General features: G+C 44.0%; 1 protein-coding gene across 3 annotated transcripts; it reads left to right on the top strand.

Moving 5' to 3' along the window:
- Positions 1 to 72: 72 nt before the first annotated feature.
- Positions 73 to 13141, top strand: enpp4 (ectonucleotide pyrophosphatase/phosphodiesterase 4). 3 transcript variants are annotated; one of them, XR_011179097.1, is made up of 9 exons: positions 615 to 734; positions 2200 to 2431; positions 2562 to 2840; positions 2948 to 3052; positions 3387 to 3585; positions 3679 to 3849; positions 4118 to 4387; positions 5026 to 5192; positions 12005 to 13141. XR_011179097.1 is itself a non-coding variant. In XM_069166437.1 (8 exons), the coding sequence occupies exons 2-8, from the start codon at positions 2201 to 2203 to the stop codon at positions 5130 to 5132; spliced, it is 1362 nt and encodes a 453-aa protein (XP_069022538.1). In that variant the 5' UTR covers positions 73 to 265; position 2200; the 3' UTR covers positions 5133 to 7737. The 3 variants fall into 3 exon arrangements, 2 of the variants coding, with proteins under 2 accessions (XP_069022538.1, XP_069022537.1); XM_069166437.1 differs by lacking the exons at positions 615 to 734; positions 12005 to 13141 and adding an exon at positions 73 to 265 and having other exon boundaries at positions 5026 to 7737; XM_069166436.1 differs by lacking the exon at positions 12005 to 13141 and having other exon boundaries at positions 5026 to 7737.
- The last annotated feature ends 66 nt before the right edge of the window (positions 13142 to 13207 follow it).

Here is a 13207-nt window from a genome sequence, read left to right as displayed (position 1 = left end):
TATTGTATTAATTCAGGTTTTCCATTATAAAGCAGGTCAAAAACACGCAGCCTGTAATTGCACTGTTTAGACCTCTTTTAGTTTATGATGTCATAAACTGATGCTAATAGGTCAGCCGACTGTTTTTCTTGTAGAAGAAAATACCAGCGGGTCACATCATTGCGGAGTTGACAGGCGGAAGAAAATCTGTCGCTGGACTGAGCGTGCGTCACTTGGAACCGAGTCCGCCAATCAGAGGAGAGCTCCATGCGTCTTAAAACTACAGGTGCGTCACCCAAAAAAACTCGCTGTCGTCCCGCCCCTCGTACCTGAACGCTGATTGGCTGCTTCAACTGTCAGTTCCGTCACGACGGTTACGTCAAGTTCGGCGTAACGAAAGCAACGGCAGTCGGGCTTGTACGTCAAAATTAAAGCGTTGCCTTTTAAAAATCCATAAATACTATCATTTTATGTCAACTCCTAGCTTTATATTAATCATAATTCGCCAATTAAATTGGCTTCCAAACGGAATATGAAACTACAGTCGGCAGAAATATATTTATTTTGTACTACGTTTAAATGAGGGATTTATTTTGAAATTCTCCACCGGAACTTAGCGAAGGCGATTTCAGGCAGCTCGACGAACGCCTCCGCGTTTGTGCATTTTGTGGAAGTGCGTTGAGGATGTTGCTGCGAAAATAGAAAGTAGAGGAAAGTTATTGAACGGTACCGTGCGGAGGACGAACCCGAACCAGGTAACACGACTACCCGGGCTGTTGAGCACGACCCGGACGCCGTTGTCCATTACCGAGCTAATACGTGCTAAGCAAGCCGCGAACCAGCTCCTCCGCTAAAAGTGAAAATAAAATGAATATTTCTCGTTCATATGTTGGGACACGTGTTTAGTTTTGACTCCGGCAGTCTTCAGTGTTTATTCGTGTAATTATTAGTTATTTTATTTCGGTTGTTTCTCTTCAAAAAAAAAAAAAAAAAAAGGACGACTTCCTGCATTTGTTTGGCAGGTTGTTTTTTTTTTTTTTTTTTTTTTTTTTTTCCGGCGCAAGACGGTGGCGTCGTTTTAAAATGTCAAACACATCAAATACGGACGTACAAAAAAAAAAGAAGGAAGACTTCTTCCAGACGTAACCGCGAGGTGTGTTTAAAAACGTTAATTGCGTTTGTTTCCGAGAGTTTAAAGCGTGTTATTTAATTTGTTCCCTCCTCGGTTTTGCACAAATTTGATTTCACTTTCTAAACTCTTGTCAGGATGAAAGTCTCGGGATAATCCGTCTAATGCGATCAAACTGCGAGGAGATAATCCAATCTTCTGCTGTCAATCTAATCTCTGCAGGTTTTCTCCAATTTCACGAGACCGCAGCTTCTAAGTGGCTGAATGAGGGGGAAATCACATTTGATAATAGAAGTGAAGGGAACTGAAATAAATCATCGGAGGAGGAACATCACGTAGAAATAGACTCGGTTAGAAAAGCATTACGCATATAAGCCTCTCCCAAACGACTGAGAAGTCATTATATGGCAAAGATGCATTTAGAAATACCGAAACAATTTAGAAAAACTCCTTTTTTGAGGGGCATTAGATGCACTTTATTTGTGCACAGCTGGTTTAAATTCAAACTTACATTTCTGCCTTTAAAAACAAAAAATCATCTACTGCTATAAGGCATAATATGTTAGATTATTGATATTCTTGTCGACACTAAACGGGTGTTAAAATCTTCATGAATGAATGTCTTTATTGGCACAACCGGTTTAAACTCGGTCCCGTGGCAGGACACTAGTGCACAGGTGATTCGTACCGTGAAAATAATCAACAACCGCATCGAACGCGATATAATGAAATGCATCAAACGCCAGTCACGTTTAATCCCAACTCGTGACCCCAAAGGGGCAGGAAAGTGAGCGAGTCCCGCAGCTGTAATACTTCCAGATGTTTTCCCTCAAACATTTACACCAAACCCCCCCAATAGAGATGGAGAAACTCAGGATACGTAGTGTTTTTGTTTTTTTATTTTCTGTTTCAAATCCTCTTTTATTTTTCACAGTAAGTAGGAAGTGAGAACCGGCCTCTCTTCAAGGACAGAGCGAACGCGGCCCGGTTTCTGGTAGACGGGTTTCTTCCAGCCTGGTGTCCTGCTAAGTGGTTTTATTATGAATGAATTGATCAAGTGTCTTCTTCCCTCCTTTCTTTCACACTGTCAGGATGTTGCTTCAAACACTGCTGGGCTTCCTGTGTGCCGTCGGTGCTTCGGCAACAGACAACGACACGGCTCCTCCTCCTCCGCTGCTGCTGGTGTCGTTCGACGGGTTCAGAGCCGACTACCTGCAGAGGTTCCCCATGCCGAACCTGAAGCTCCTGTACGACCAGGGGGTCCTGGTGGAGCAGCTCACCAACGTCTTCGTCACCAAGACGTTTCCGAACCACTACAGCCTGGTAGGCACGCTCACTCGCACCTTCGCGTGTCGCAAATCAGCCGAGCAGTTTTGCGTCGGGAACGCGTTGCACTGTAAACTGAAATGCATCACGTGTCGCCATGACAACGGGGTTCTGACCGCCCGTCCAGGTGACCGGGCTGTACGCGGAGTCTCACGGCATCCTGGCCAGCAACATGTACGACCCCGTCAGCCATAAGCACTTCCACATCACCAACGACACCGACCCGATGTGGTGGAGCGAGGCGCGGCCGCTCTGGCTCACGGCGCTCGACTCCGGCTACGAGACGGCGGCCATGATGTGGCCCGGCTCCGACGTGGCCATCGGCAACCGCACGGCGACGCACTTCTCCCCCTACAGCGCCGACGTGCCGTTCCAGCAGCGGCTGGGCAACGTGACCAAGTGGATGGTAGGAAGCGGAGCGCGTGAAACGTCCCGAGACGGGAGACCCGTCAGATTTGCAAAAGTCCGGGAGGGTCGTCTGACTCCCTGTATCCTTTCTCGCCTTCCCACCAGGAGCAGGGAGCGATGTTCTCGGCTCTTTACTGGGAGGAGCCGGACCGGTCGGGTCACATGTTTGGCCCTGACAACACCACCGCCATGAGCAAAGCGCTGAAGGAGGTACGGTTGCCCAAAATAAAAGACACCTCTGCTGTCCATGTTATTGTGTTGAATAATTGACCCGTCGCGTATTTTATGAATGGTTCTTGATCTTTTTTTTAAAAAAAAAAAAAAAGCTAAAAGCTTTTAGACTCGCCACCAAGTCTGCCGTCTTGCTTGCAGGCTGACATGTTCAATTTATAAATATATAATACAACTATAAAGTGATATTAGAATAAGCTCGCCATTACCCAACGTCTCATCACGGATCTCCTTTCACTGGACGGAAACAGTTCATGGCGGACGTGTGTGTGTGTGTGTGTGTGTGTGTGTGTGTTTTTTTTTGTGCTATCAGGTTGACGAGAACATCGGCCTGCTGGTGTCGGAGCTGAAGCGGACCAACCTCTGGGGTCGCGTCAACATCCTGATAACCAGCGACCACGGCATGACGCAGTGCTCGGCCGAGCGCCTCATACGGCTGGACGACTGCCTCCACTCGGACAACTACACGCTGGTGGACCTCACGCCCGTCGCCGCCCTCATCCCGCAGAAAGGTGACGAGGACGACGTCACGCGAACGTCATTGTGATTTCATTGTTGCCTGAAGTTTTAAATCCCCCCCCACCTTCCCCCGGTGTGTTACTCAGACCCAGAGGCCGTCTTCGCCGTGCTCAGCAGATGCCACGCCCACATGAAGGCGTACTTGAAGGAGAACATCCCCGACAGGCTGCACTACCGCAACAACCAGCGCGTCCAGCCAATCATACTGATCGCTGACGAGGGCTGGACGATAGTACAGAGAGGGAACCTGACGCGCTGTACGTGTCGTAATTATTATTGTTACGACATGATTCCTCGTTGTGATGAAGGAAATTCGTTGTTTGGTTTTGTTTACCACGGCTCACACAGCGAGCGGTTTATATTTTCCAATAAAATTTAAGGTTTTAATGAATATTTGTTGAAAATAAGAGCGCCAAACTGAAAACGAATTAAATGCATATATTAAGTCCTTTTAATATACAACTTGTCACTCAAACGCAAACAAATAAGCTTCTCCCCCCCCCCCCCCCCCCCCCCCTCCCTCAGTGGGCGACCACGGCTACGACAACTCCCTACCCAGCATGCACCCCTTCCTGGCGGCGGCGGGCCCCGGCTTCCGGCAGGGTTACCGGATCGGCAGCATGCAGAGCGTGGACGTTTACCCGCTCATGTGCCGCCTGCTGTCGGTGCCGCCGCAGCCCAACAACGGCACCCTGACCTCGGCCCGGTGCCTGCTGGCGGCCGAGAGCTGCTGGGACGCCCCGCTGGTGGTCGGCCTGGTGGTGGGCGTCATGCTGGCGCTCAGCGCAATCACCGGTGAGTATGAATAAACGGCAAATGCATTCGTGTTGAAAGAGGAGGAGAGGTGTTTATCAGGGAGTTTTAAATACTCTTTTTCCGGACGGGGAGTTTGATCACCCATCCTGAAATATCAGGGAATTTTGTTGGTATTTTAAAATTTTAGTTGCCATTTATCAAAATGTAATATTTTCCATGTCGTCTTTTTTTTTTTTATTTCTTTTTTTTATCATGTTTCATGTGTTTTTATCCTCCTTTCCGTTCGTCAACAAGTGGAAACTCTTCAGTAAAAAAATGGGCCTTTTCTTGTTCCTGCTCAGGAAATCACAAACATGCAGGAAAATGTAAATTTCAAAAGCTTTGGCTGCAAAATAATGAATTTAAAGACTGGGAGATAAAAAATAAATAAATTTTAGAAAAAAATAGACGACCGTAGAGATAAATGTAAAGTTTGTAAAATGAATATAGATCTATCGAATACGCCGTGCTCGTCTTCTCATCGTTCCCGTTTTGAAAACCTTTCTTTGCCCGAGGCCGAGTGTGTTTCTGAGGCCGTAGTTGTGTGTGATCATCGTCGTGCAGTAGCTTCAAGCGGTGGAACCGTTTTCCCTGTTCGTTACGGAGTGTGACATTTCATCGTCTCCGTCCCTCCTCAGTCCTGTTCAGGTACCTGAGGGTCCGCCGCCCCTCCGGCTCCCGGCCCTTCCAGAGGCTGCAGGTGGACTTCGACGACGACGACGACGACGACCCCATGTTGGAGTAAAGCCGAGCCGAGCCGAGCCGGTCCGATCGCCGTCTGTGTTGCCTATTGGCGCTCCGATAGGTATTTCACACGTCGCGCTTTACTGTCCGTCCTTTCCCTCTGACACGCCTGTTTGTTGACGAGTCGAAGGAACGGTTGTTTGAAAAGCCTGCGGGCGTCCTGACGCCTGCTGAGGAGCTGGGAAGTCTCCGTGATGTTACTGTCCTTAGAAATCCTCCGACTTGAACGCACCACGAGAAGCCGGCGGGATGTTACTTCTTTAGGGGAAACACTGAAGAGGTCGGAGGACAATCAAAAAAAAGAGATTCATTATTTTATTCTGGGACAAGAAGAGAAAACGTATATGTTTGAAAACCATATGTTGTTTCTGTTTATTTTCCGTGTATCATGTTGTTTTTTGTAGTTGTAGTGGCGCATTCTGCCAGCAGAGGGAGCCAGTAGCTCATTTATTTACACTGAATCTCACCGAGATCATCTTCAACTGTCGTTATCCTTCAGATTTCTTCACCGTACTCTTCCTCTCTGGGTTCATTTGTTACACTGATAGCCGAGTCAGCAGAATAATGCTTTAATCCCTCTTCGCTTTCCCTATATTTGCATGCTTTTTTGAGAGGGTAATTTCTATGCAAATTGTTGCACTTCCAGCGGAGGTGTGTGAGGCGTCCATCTGTGCTTCCAAAGACGACACCAAAGACTATTATTAGGATGCACAACAGATGATCTGACGAGATAATCACCACATAAAAAAGTGAATTTCATACAAAGAGATTTATATCAGGAAATTGAAGCTATATAATAATAATAGTAATAATAATAATAATTCTGAACATCAGGTGGGGTAGCGCCACACTGGATCACCTCCATTTAAATTCAGGTTGTGGGATTAAACTTGAACTTTTTTCTTTTTTTTTTTTTAATGTATCTTACTATAGAGAGTAAACAGCCGCAGGTCTGTTGTCCCGCTTACTGTACTTAGACGGGGAACACACGGATGTTTGCGGCGATCCAAAAGTGTGGCGTGTTGCTGCTAAAGGTCAAAGGGTAAGTCCACTTAGATTCCATGTTTGTCTTATTATAAGCAAATCCAGTGGGAAAAAAACAAACAAACAACAACATTGAATTAATCCGACTAGGACGGATTTTATACGAATCTAAAATCTAGTATATCTCTTTTTTTTTTAAGGTTTTTTTTTATGTGCTGTAGAGCTCGATTGTTGTCCATTAAATATTAAAAACACACACACACACACACACTGTCTTACAGCAACAAATGGGTATTCATCCGCAGCTGAAAATAGTCCCCCGACAATTATTATCTCTTCCTGATTCAGGAATATACGCTACACACCCAGCAGCTTCAGGAAGTTATTTATAATTCTGCAATATATGATGATAACAAACAGTGAATTATTATTATTTTTTTTGTCTTTTCATTGGATCTGTTGACAACAACCACGTCACTGCAAACTTCATCCTTTAATGCAGCGCTGCTCGCGGTCTTCTCTAAGCGTGTATGTAGGGATACGTGTACACTGGTCATGCACTGATACTTCTGGCTGCTCAAAGAAGGGAAAAGGAAAACTTCGTATGTCTTAACTATTGCCATGTTTCTCCTTCTGAATAAAAAAATATGGAAATATGAAATTACTGCTGATGCCTTGATATATGAAGAAAAATAAGACGAGCGCAAGAGTCTTTTAAAATTCAGACCACATGAACACATGTAGGAACATTTAAGGGAAAGAAAATCCCCAATTGCACCGTCCTCTATATTTAACAGTAATTTTGTGCCATGAAGGATTTCTCTGGTTTAAACTACAGTTTGGAAATTTTGATGGCTATTATATTTCTGTGCGTTTTGAATTCTTCACGTCAGCTGCTTCTTTGCACTCCTATTTGTGTTTGATCCTCGAAGTTACTGCGTTCACAGGTGGACAAATACATGTTGTACTATGCAAACTGCGCCTGTAGAGAAATTTGTTTGGTTTAATGACATTAAAAAGAAAAAAAAAAGAGAGTTGAATGAAAATCTGACTTTTTGTTTTAAAAAAAAATAAAAACTCGTGTCAAACGTCAATGCAAAAGGAGGAGCGACACACATTTGGAAAAATTAATTTATATTCCTTTATATTTTTTTTTCTCCATTGCAGTCACAACATTACAATGTAATAAAATGGTAAATATATAAAATCAAAGTCAATACTGACGCATATACATTTCTGTCTCGTGTTCAAAACCAAATGAACTGTACATGTTTTCATTTATATCTGTTTTACATCTTTAAAATCTGTCATAACTTCTACGTAGTCATCTGTATTATTGTAAATCTCTTGTCTCTTCACAGATAAATAGACTTTATTTTTCAGGAGGTATTGTAACAAAAATAACACATTTCCTAACGCTGGCGTCCCGAAGAGCCAGAGAAAATATCATTCAACTCTTCCCCAGAATTCGTTTACACGACCGCGGACACACGATACAAACAAAAGACAAACCGGAGATGCACCACGTGTCTTCTCGCTTCGCGCCCGTCTCGATTGCGGTTGTTCGGAAATATTTGGTGTGAGTTAGGGAGACTCCGCCTCCCCCCCCCCCCCCCCCCCCCCCCCCCCCAAAAAAAAAAAAAAAAAAAAAGACCAGAAGGTTCCTGAATGGTTGTTTCTATGAGCTGACGCAGGAGTGGTTTGGACATGACGGCAGAAGTCGGGAGGCGTTAAGCCAGACAGCCCCGCCTTCGTGTAGGAAGTACCGGATGTGCTTGTGTAGCTCCGCCCACCCCTTCGATCTCGCGGTCTAAAATGTGCTTGTCGAATATGTGCACGTACTTTTGCCTTAATCACCCGACCTGCGTGGCTTCGGTGTCATCAGCGAGTCGGCTCGGCTCGCGTTGTTCACGCCAAGCCGATGTTTGGACGGAGTGAAATGGGAAGCATTTCGTCAGGCGCGTCAGAGTTTTACACTTGTTTCCAGTTCATTTGTGCTCTGATTTATTTTTGAAGTAACCCTGACATTTGGGAAAATACACTATATTCACTTTTTTTTTTTTTTTTTTTTGAGAGTTTTTACGCTAAATATGAAGCTAAAGTCGGGAGACATTGGTGCGGCTGTCTGGCTACATCGCCTCCTCAACCCCACCCAACCCCACCCTCCCACCTCCCCTCCCCCCCCCCGCCTCACAGGTCTAATATCAGTGTGCTTATTACTCAAGACAACACGATGGCACAGACTCCTACGAAAAACAGTTTCCAGTCCGACTTGTAATTTTCTTCTCTCGTCTTACATTCTGGATATTTATAAAGAACATTTACGATCAGTACATTTGAAAGAGCCATCGAAGCAAAAACCCATGAAACATAGATCCAACTGAGGAGGAGTCCCGGGAAAAAAAGCTATTTACAATCTAAAGGCCGACCACAAGAAAATAAAAGCTACTTTTGCACATCAAATTGGCTAGAGATACTTTTTTTGTTGTTTTTTTTTTTTTGTGTCTTTTTTTTTCTCCTCAAGCTGAAGAACACAGTAGAAAAGCATGACCCCGACAAAATAAAAGCTCACGGTACATCTTCTAGATACATCCAAGTTAAGGTTTAGTTTGACCCTGCCCTGCGCTCGTCGTATCCAAAAACCCGAGTCGACACCGCCGATGTCCTCCCCGCTCGTTCTGTGTGGTTGAATTTGTGCTGAAACAACCAAAACCTCTCGGAGGGGGGGGGGGGCTCGCACAAGGAGAGGACTTCAAACGCGGTCCGACTCGGATCTGGTTGAAACTGGTCTGAGATCAGAAACGGCTCGGTTCTACAAAGCCGTGACGAGTAATGACGCTCACAGCTCCGGACCAAGCGAGTAAAACTTTGGCTAAAAAAAAAAAAAGCATATGAAGCATTAGTGACACATACGGTAGCTTACATACACACACATCACACACACACACACACACACACACACACACACACACACACACAGCCTTACCACAGGCCTCATATGCTTTAGACCCTGATAGTGGAACATTTATGTGTTTATCCAAAGGGGGAAAAAAAAACAAAAGAAACGTTCTCATTTTGATTTTCACAATAAGATGCACATTCCTCAGTCGGGAGGCGTCACTCATCCCAGTTATTTCCAAAGTAAAGGTACATTACACTGTTTTGTTTTTTTTCCCCACCCTCCCGACTAATTTAAAATCCAACAAAAGACAATCTTAATAGAGGAGAAATGTCAAATAGAAATATCATCAACAAATGCAAAAAAGCTTTAAAAAATGTAAACAAATGGTACATCAGGTGGTTGCATTGCTGCACGTTAACACTTTATGGTTTCTTGTGTCCTCGAACAAATAATGACCACAAAAAAAAAAAAAAAAGAGGCTAAAAGACACTAAAACAAGTGAGAACAGTGATGTGGTATTTTCTTCTTTTTGTTTTTTTGGATTAAACTTTCTGCCTGTAACTGTGCATAGCTGTGGATGTGCAGCCATGCAGTAGCGACATGACCGGAGTTTAATGTCCGACCGAGTGGGCGTGGCTAAAGCGGAAACGTTTCATTTGCGGCGCGCCGACTCGACTGATTGGACGACAGGACACAGACCGAAGTACGACACCTGCACTTGGACGCGTCGAGTCCGAACGCTGCACATGAATATATTTCAGTACGTAGCTGTATTATTTGGTTGTGCACCGACCTGATTCTGGCTGACTTAACCTGATTGGCTTGGAGCTAAAAAGGGAGAGGGGGCGGGGTTGTGTTTTGGGGGTGAAAAGGTCAGAGGTCAGTCAGTAGCTGCTCCGACCATCCAAAACAAACCGCACACAGGAAGCCGTGACTCTTCAAAACCTTTAGTCGTGCCCTCGACTCTTAAAACATTCAAGCGAGAAGGAAAAAAAAAAATGCCGTTTCGCTTTTGATTTCCGACCCCCCTCCCCGACCCCCCCTCCATGTACAATTTCCACGCGGGAGTGTACGAAGAAGCAGGACCGCCTTCCTGTAAATGTAAATAATGCACCTCGGGTAAAGGCAACGGAGCTCCAGCGCGTGTCGCTCGGTTTCACAGAGACGGAGGGCGTTTGCCGTTTTTTTTGTTTTTTTTTCTTTTCGTCCACTCTCCGCGTGAATTTAAATGTTGTTTCGCTCCTCGACCGGTCTGAATGCGGGACGCTCTCGACAACTTTACACAAAAAAAAAAAAAACAAAAAAAAAAAAACACCATCCGGATTACTCGATAGCACCATATGAATATTGTTCCCAAATTATAAAGGGGTAAGGGATTGGTGGACATTTGTATGTGTGTGTGTGTGTGTGTTAAAGCAGTGAGGTAGGGACACACCCCAATGTTCTTACACTACTTTTTATTGTGTGTCTGCATGTGTGAAGAAAACCCCGTGTGTGTGTGTGTGTGTGTGTGTGTGTACACTAAGCACATCTCCCTGCGTTTTGGAGACTTGCATAGCTTTTGCAGGACAGGAAGAGCAGTTGTCCGTTTGGACGGAGCCTTTGGCGCGGCCTCGGCCCCGAACAGAAGGCAGTACTCAAGTTGCACCATATAATTCAAAGGGACAAGCTGCCCTTTTTGCACCATAAGCACGTAAGTGTGTGTTGTTTTCCTACTCGCACCATATGAAGTGGGATTAGCAGCCAATTGACTTTGAGAGCGTCGCACCATGTGAACACCGACGCGGCCGCTTCCTGTCGCGCCGACCGAGTCTTTTTTTTTTTTTTTTTTTTTGCCGGTTTGCAGCAAATGAACCCATTTATTTGATCTTTTTGTTGTTGTTGTTGTTGTTGTTGTCAGTCGGTTAGCACCACAGAAAAATAACGTACGCTCGCTCCTCATCTGCATTACTCAAGAGTTAAAGGGGACACTTCAGCGTGTCTGGTGCTCATCGCCTGTTTTTGTTTGTTTGGTTTTTTCCCACTGGTCACGTTTGTGATGGTAAATAATACGGCTGCGTCGAGTGATTCTTACTTATTATTTTGTCGCCTATTTCTTAAGGTCATTTTGAAAACCACTCAGGGCTGCTGGATGAATCTTATTGGTTACAAGTCGATCACCAGCAGGACAAAAAAAAAAAAACATATTTCTGCTGCGCAACATGTTTATTTTCAGACTTTACTTCAATCTGGGCTTCTTCTTCTTTTTTTTTTTAGCAAAGAGACTCTAAAAATAATGTAAATAAATGATTGGTTTGGGGTGGAGGGGAGTATATATATACATATGTCCTTTAAGTTAATTAATCATTTTTAACAATTATCGCGAGTGCCATAAAAATAATAAACATAAAAACAGGTGGATGAATTTGAACTGCAAGTTTCTCATTCTCCCATAATCTACACTTAAAATAGACTTGTTTTGTTTTTGTTCATTTGGCTTCAGAGCTGCGAAATATCACTTGCGCGCAGCACCTAAGTGTTATACTGCTGAGAAAACCCTGCTTTTGGTTGGACGCTGCTCGACATATGCGACAAGGAGGACTCGCAAGTACATCCTGCTTCGTTTTAACAGGTTACACAACCGAAGAGGTCACGGGTGCAGCAGACTAAAAAATAATTGACACGTCTGTGAATTGGATGATTTGTGTCACTGGTTATTTCAAATCAACAGATCCACATATTTAAGAGGATGGAAATTGTATTTTTTTTTTTTTTTTTGCTTGATTAATTGTTTAAATTAGTCAATTGTTGTGATTTGTTTTACAGTTTTGACACCAAACATGTTAAAGTGTCCTCTTTTAACTCTCCATTTGTGCTCTTAAGTGGTTTGAACCTGCTTCATCCTCTGGGACAGCAGCACTAATAAAGAAGCGTGTGCGTGTGTGTGTGTGTGTGTGTGTGTGTGTGTGTGTGTGTGTGCGCGCGTGCGCGTGTGTGTGTGATTTCAGGAGCCAGTGACTGATGTCTCGCCTGCCAACGTACAACAGCTTGAATTACAGGGATAAACAAAACAAAACAGAATAAATCATAATGAGCCGCACATCACAGCTCAGCCGTGGGCGGCTTTCGGAGGAGTCGGTGTTGGACGCGGTGGAGAGGAGGACAAGTCATCGGGACGGTCGTGATGACTGAGGTCCAGCCGACGCTGTTTTATATCGAGCTTCGGTGGCGGCGTGGGACCAACATGGGTGACGCATCACACGCAGAAATATGTGGTAGACGTAAAAGATATCAAAAATAAGTCGCCGTGCATTTGCTCTTTGCGAGGAAAATGTAAAGATTCGTCATTGTTGCTGTTTATCGTGATAAAACCCGACTTAACCTGATTGTATTGAACACATTAGCTGTTGACAGCGTAAGTACATATTTGACCTCCCAGAAACCCTTTTTAACCATAACAGGAAGTGATGGAGAACAAGTCTTCGAGCCCCGGATGACAAACGGACTATAAACGTATGTTCCTCCTGTTTTTTATTATTTTATTTTTTTTATACGACTTATGACGCAATAGTTAGATTCATGACATAATTATTAGAGCCCGACCGATACCGGGAAGTAAAAGTATTCCGATATTTCTACATCAGACGATATTGTTATTAAACTCGAGATATTTTACGCTTTAACGGTAAAACTTTATGGTCCAAAGTGGCGTGAGTGCACTGAAACAGTGACCTTCAGGGGAAATGTAATAATTATGAATAACTATAAATTAAACAACACAAATAAAACAATTTCTAAATGACCTCAAGCATCTTTTTTATGTAATATGTTGTGTAAAAATAAGATTTCATATCAGTCAAGACATGTATATATGCCGATACTTGTCTGCGATTGGCCAAAATCAACCAATGAAATCGGTCGGGCTCCAATAACCATAAGTAATGCTGCATTTATGAGTCGTTTAAATGTGAAATGGCCTATTTTTGTATTTTCCAAAATACGTTCATTAAATTTAAAAGTTTGACGGCTAATATCTTGCTAAAATATCCATCTAACAACTCCTGAGTAGCTGTTCTCACTAGGTTTGCTCTCGAAGCTCCTCGAGCTGCCAAAATCACCTATTTGTTCCAGCGCGTACTAATTATTGGGTCTTTTTTTTTTTTTTTTTTTTTGAACATAATTACGTCGCCAACGGCTCGAGAGGCAAACAC

The sequence above is a fragment of the Embiotoca jacksoni genome, unplaced genomic scaffold, assembly GCF_022577435.1.
Source record: "Embiotoca jacksoni isolate LCO1_2020_lvr unplaced genomic scaffold, fEmbJac1.0.p SCAF_38, whole genome shotgun sequence".
In the NCBI taxonomy this organism is placed as follows: Eukaryota; Metazoa; Chordata; class Actinopteri; family Embiotocidae; genus Embiotoca; species Embiotoca jacksoni.
Note: the sequence above shows the minus strand (reverse complement) of the source record. Positions and strands in the feature narration are given on the sequence as shown.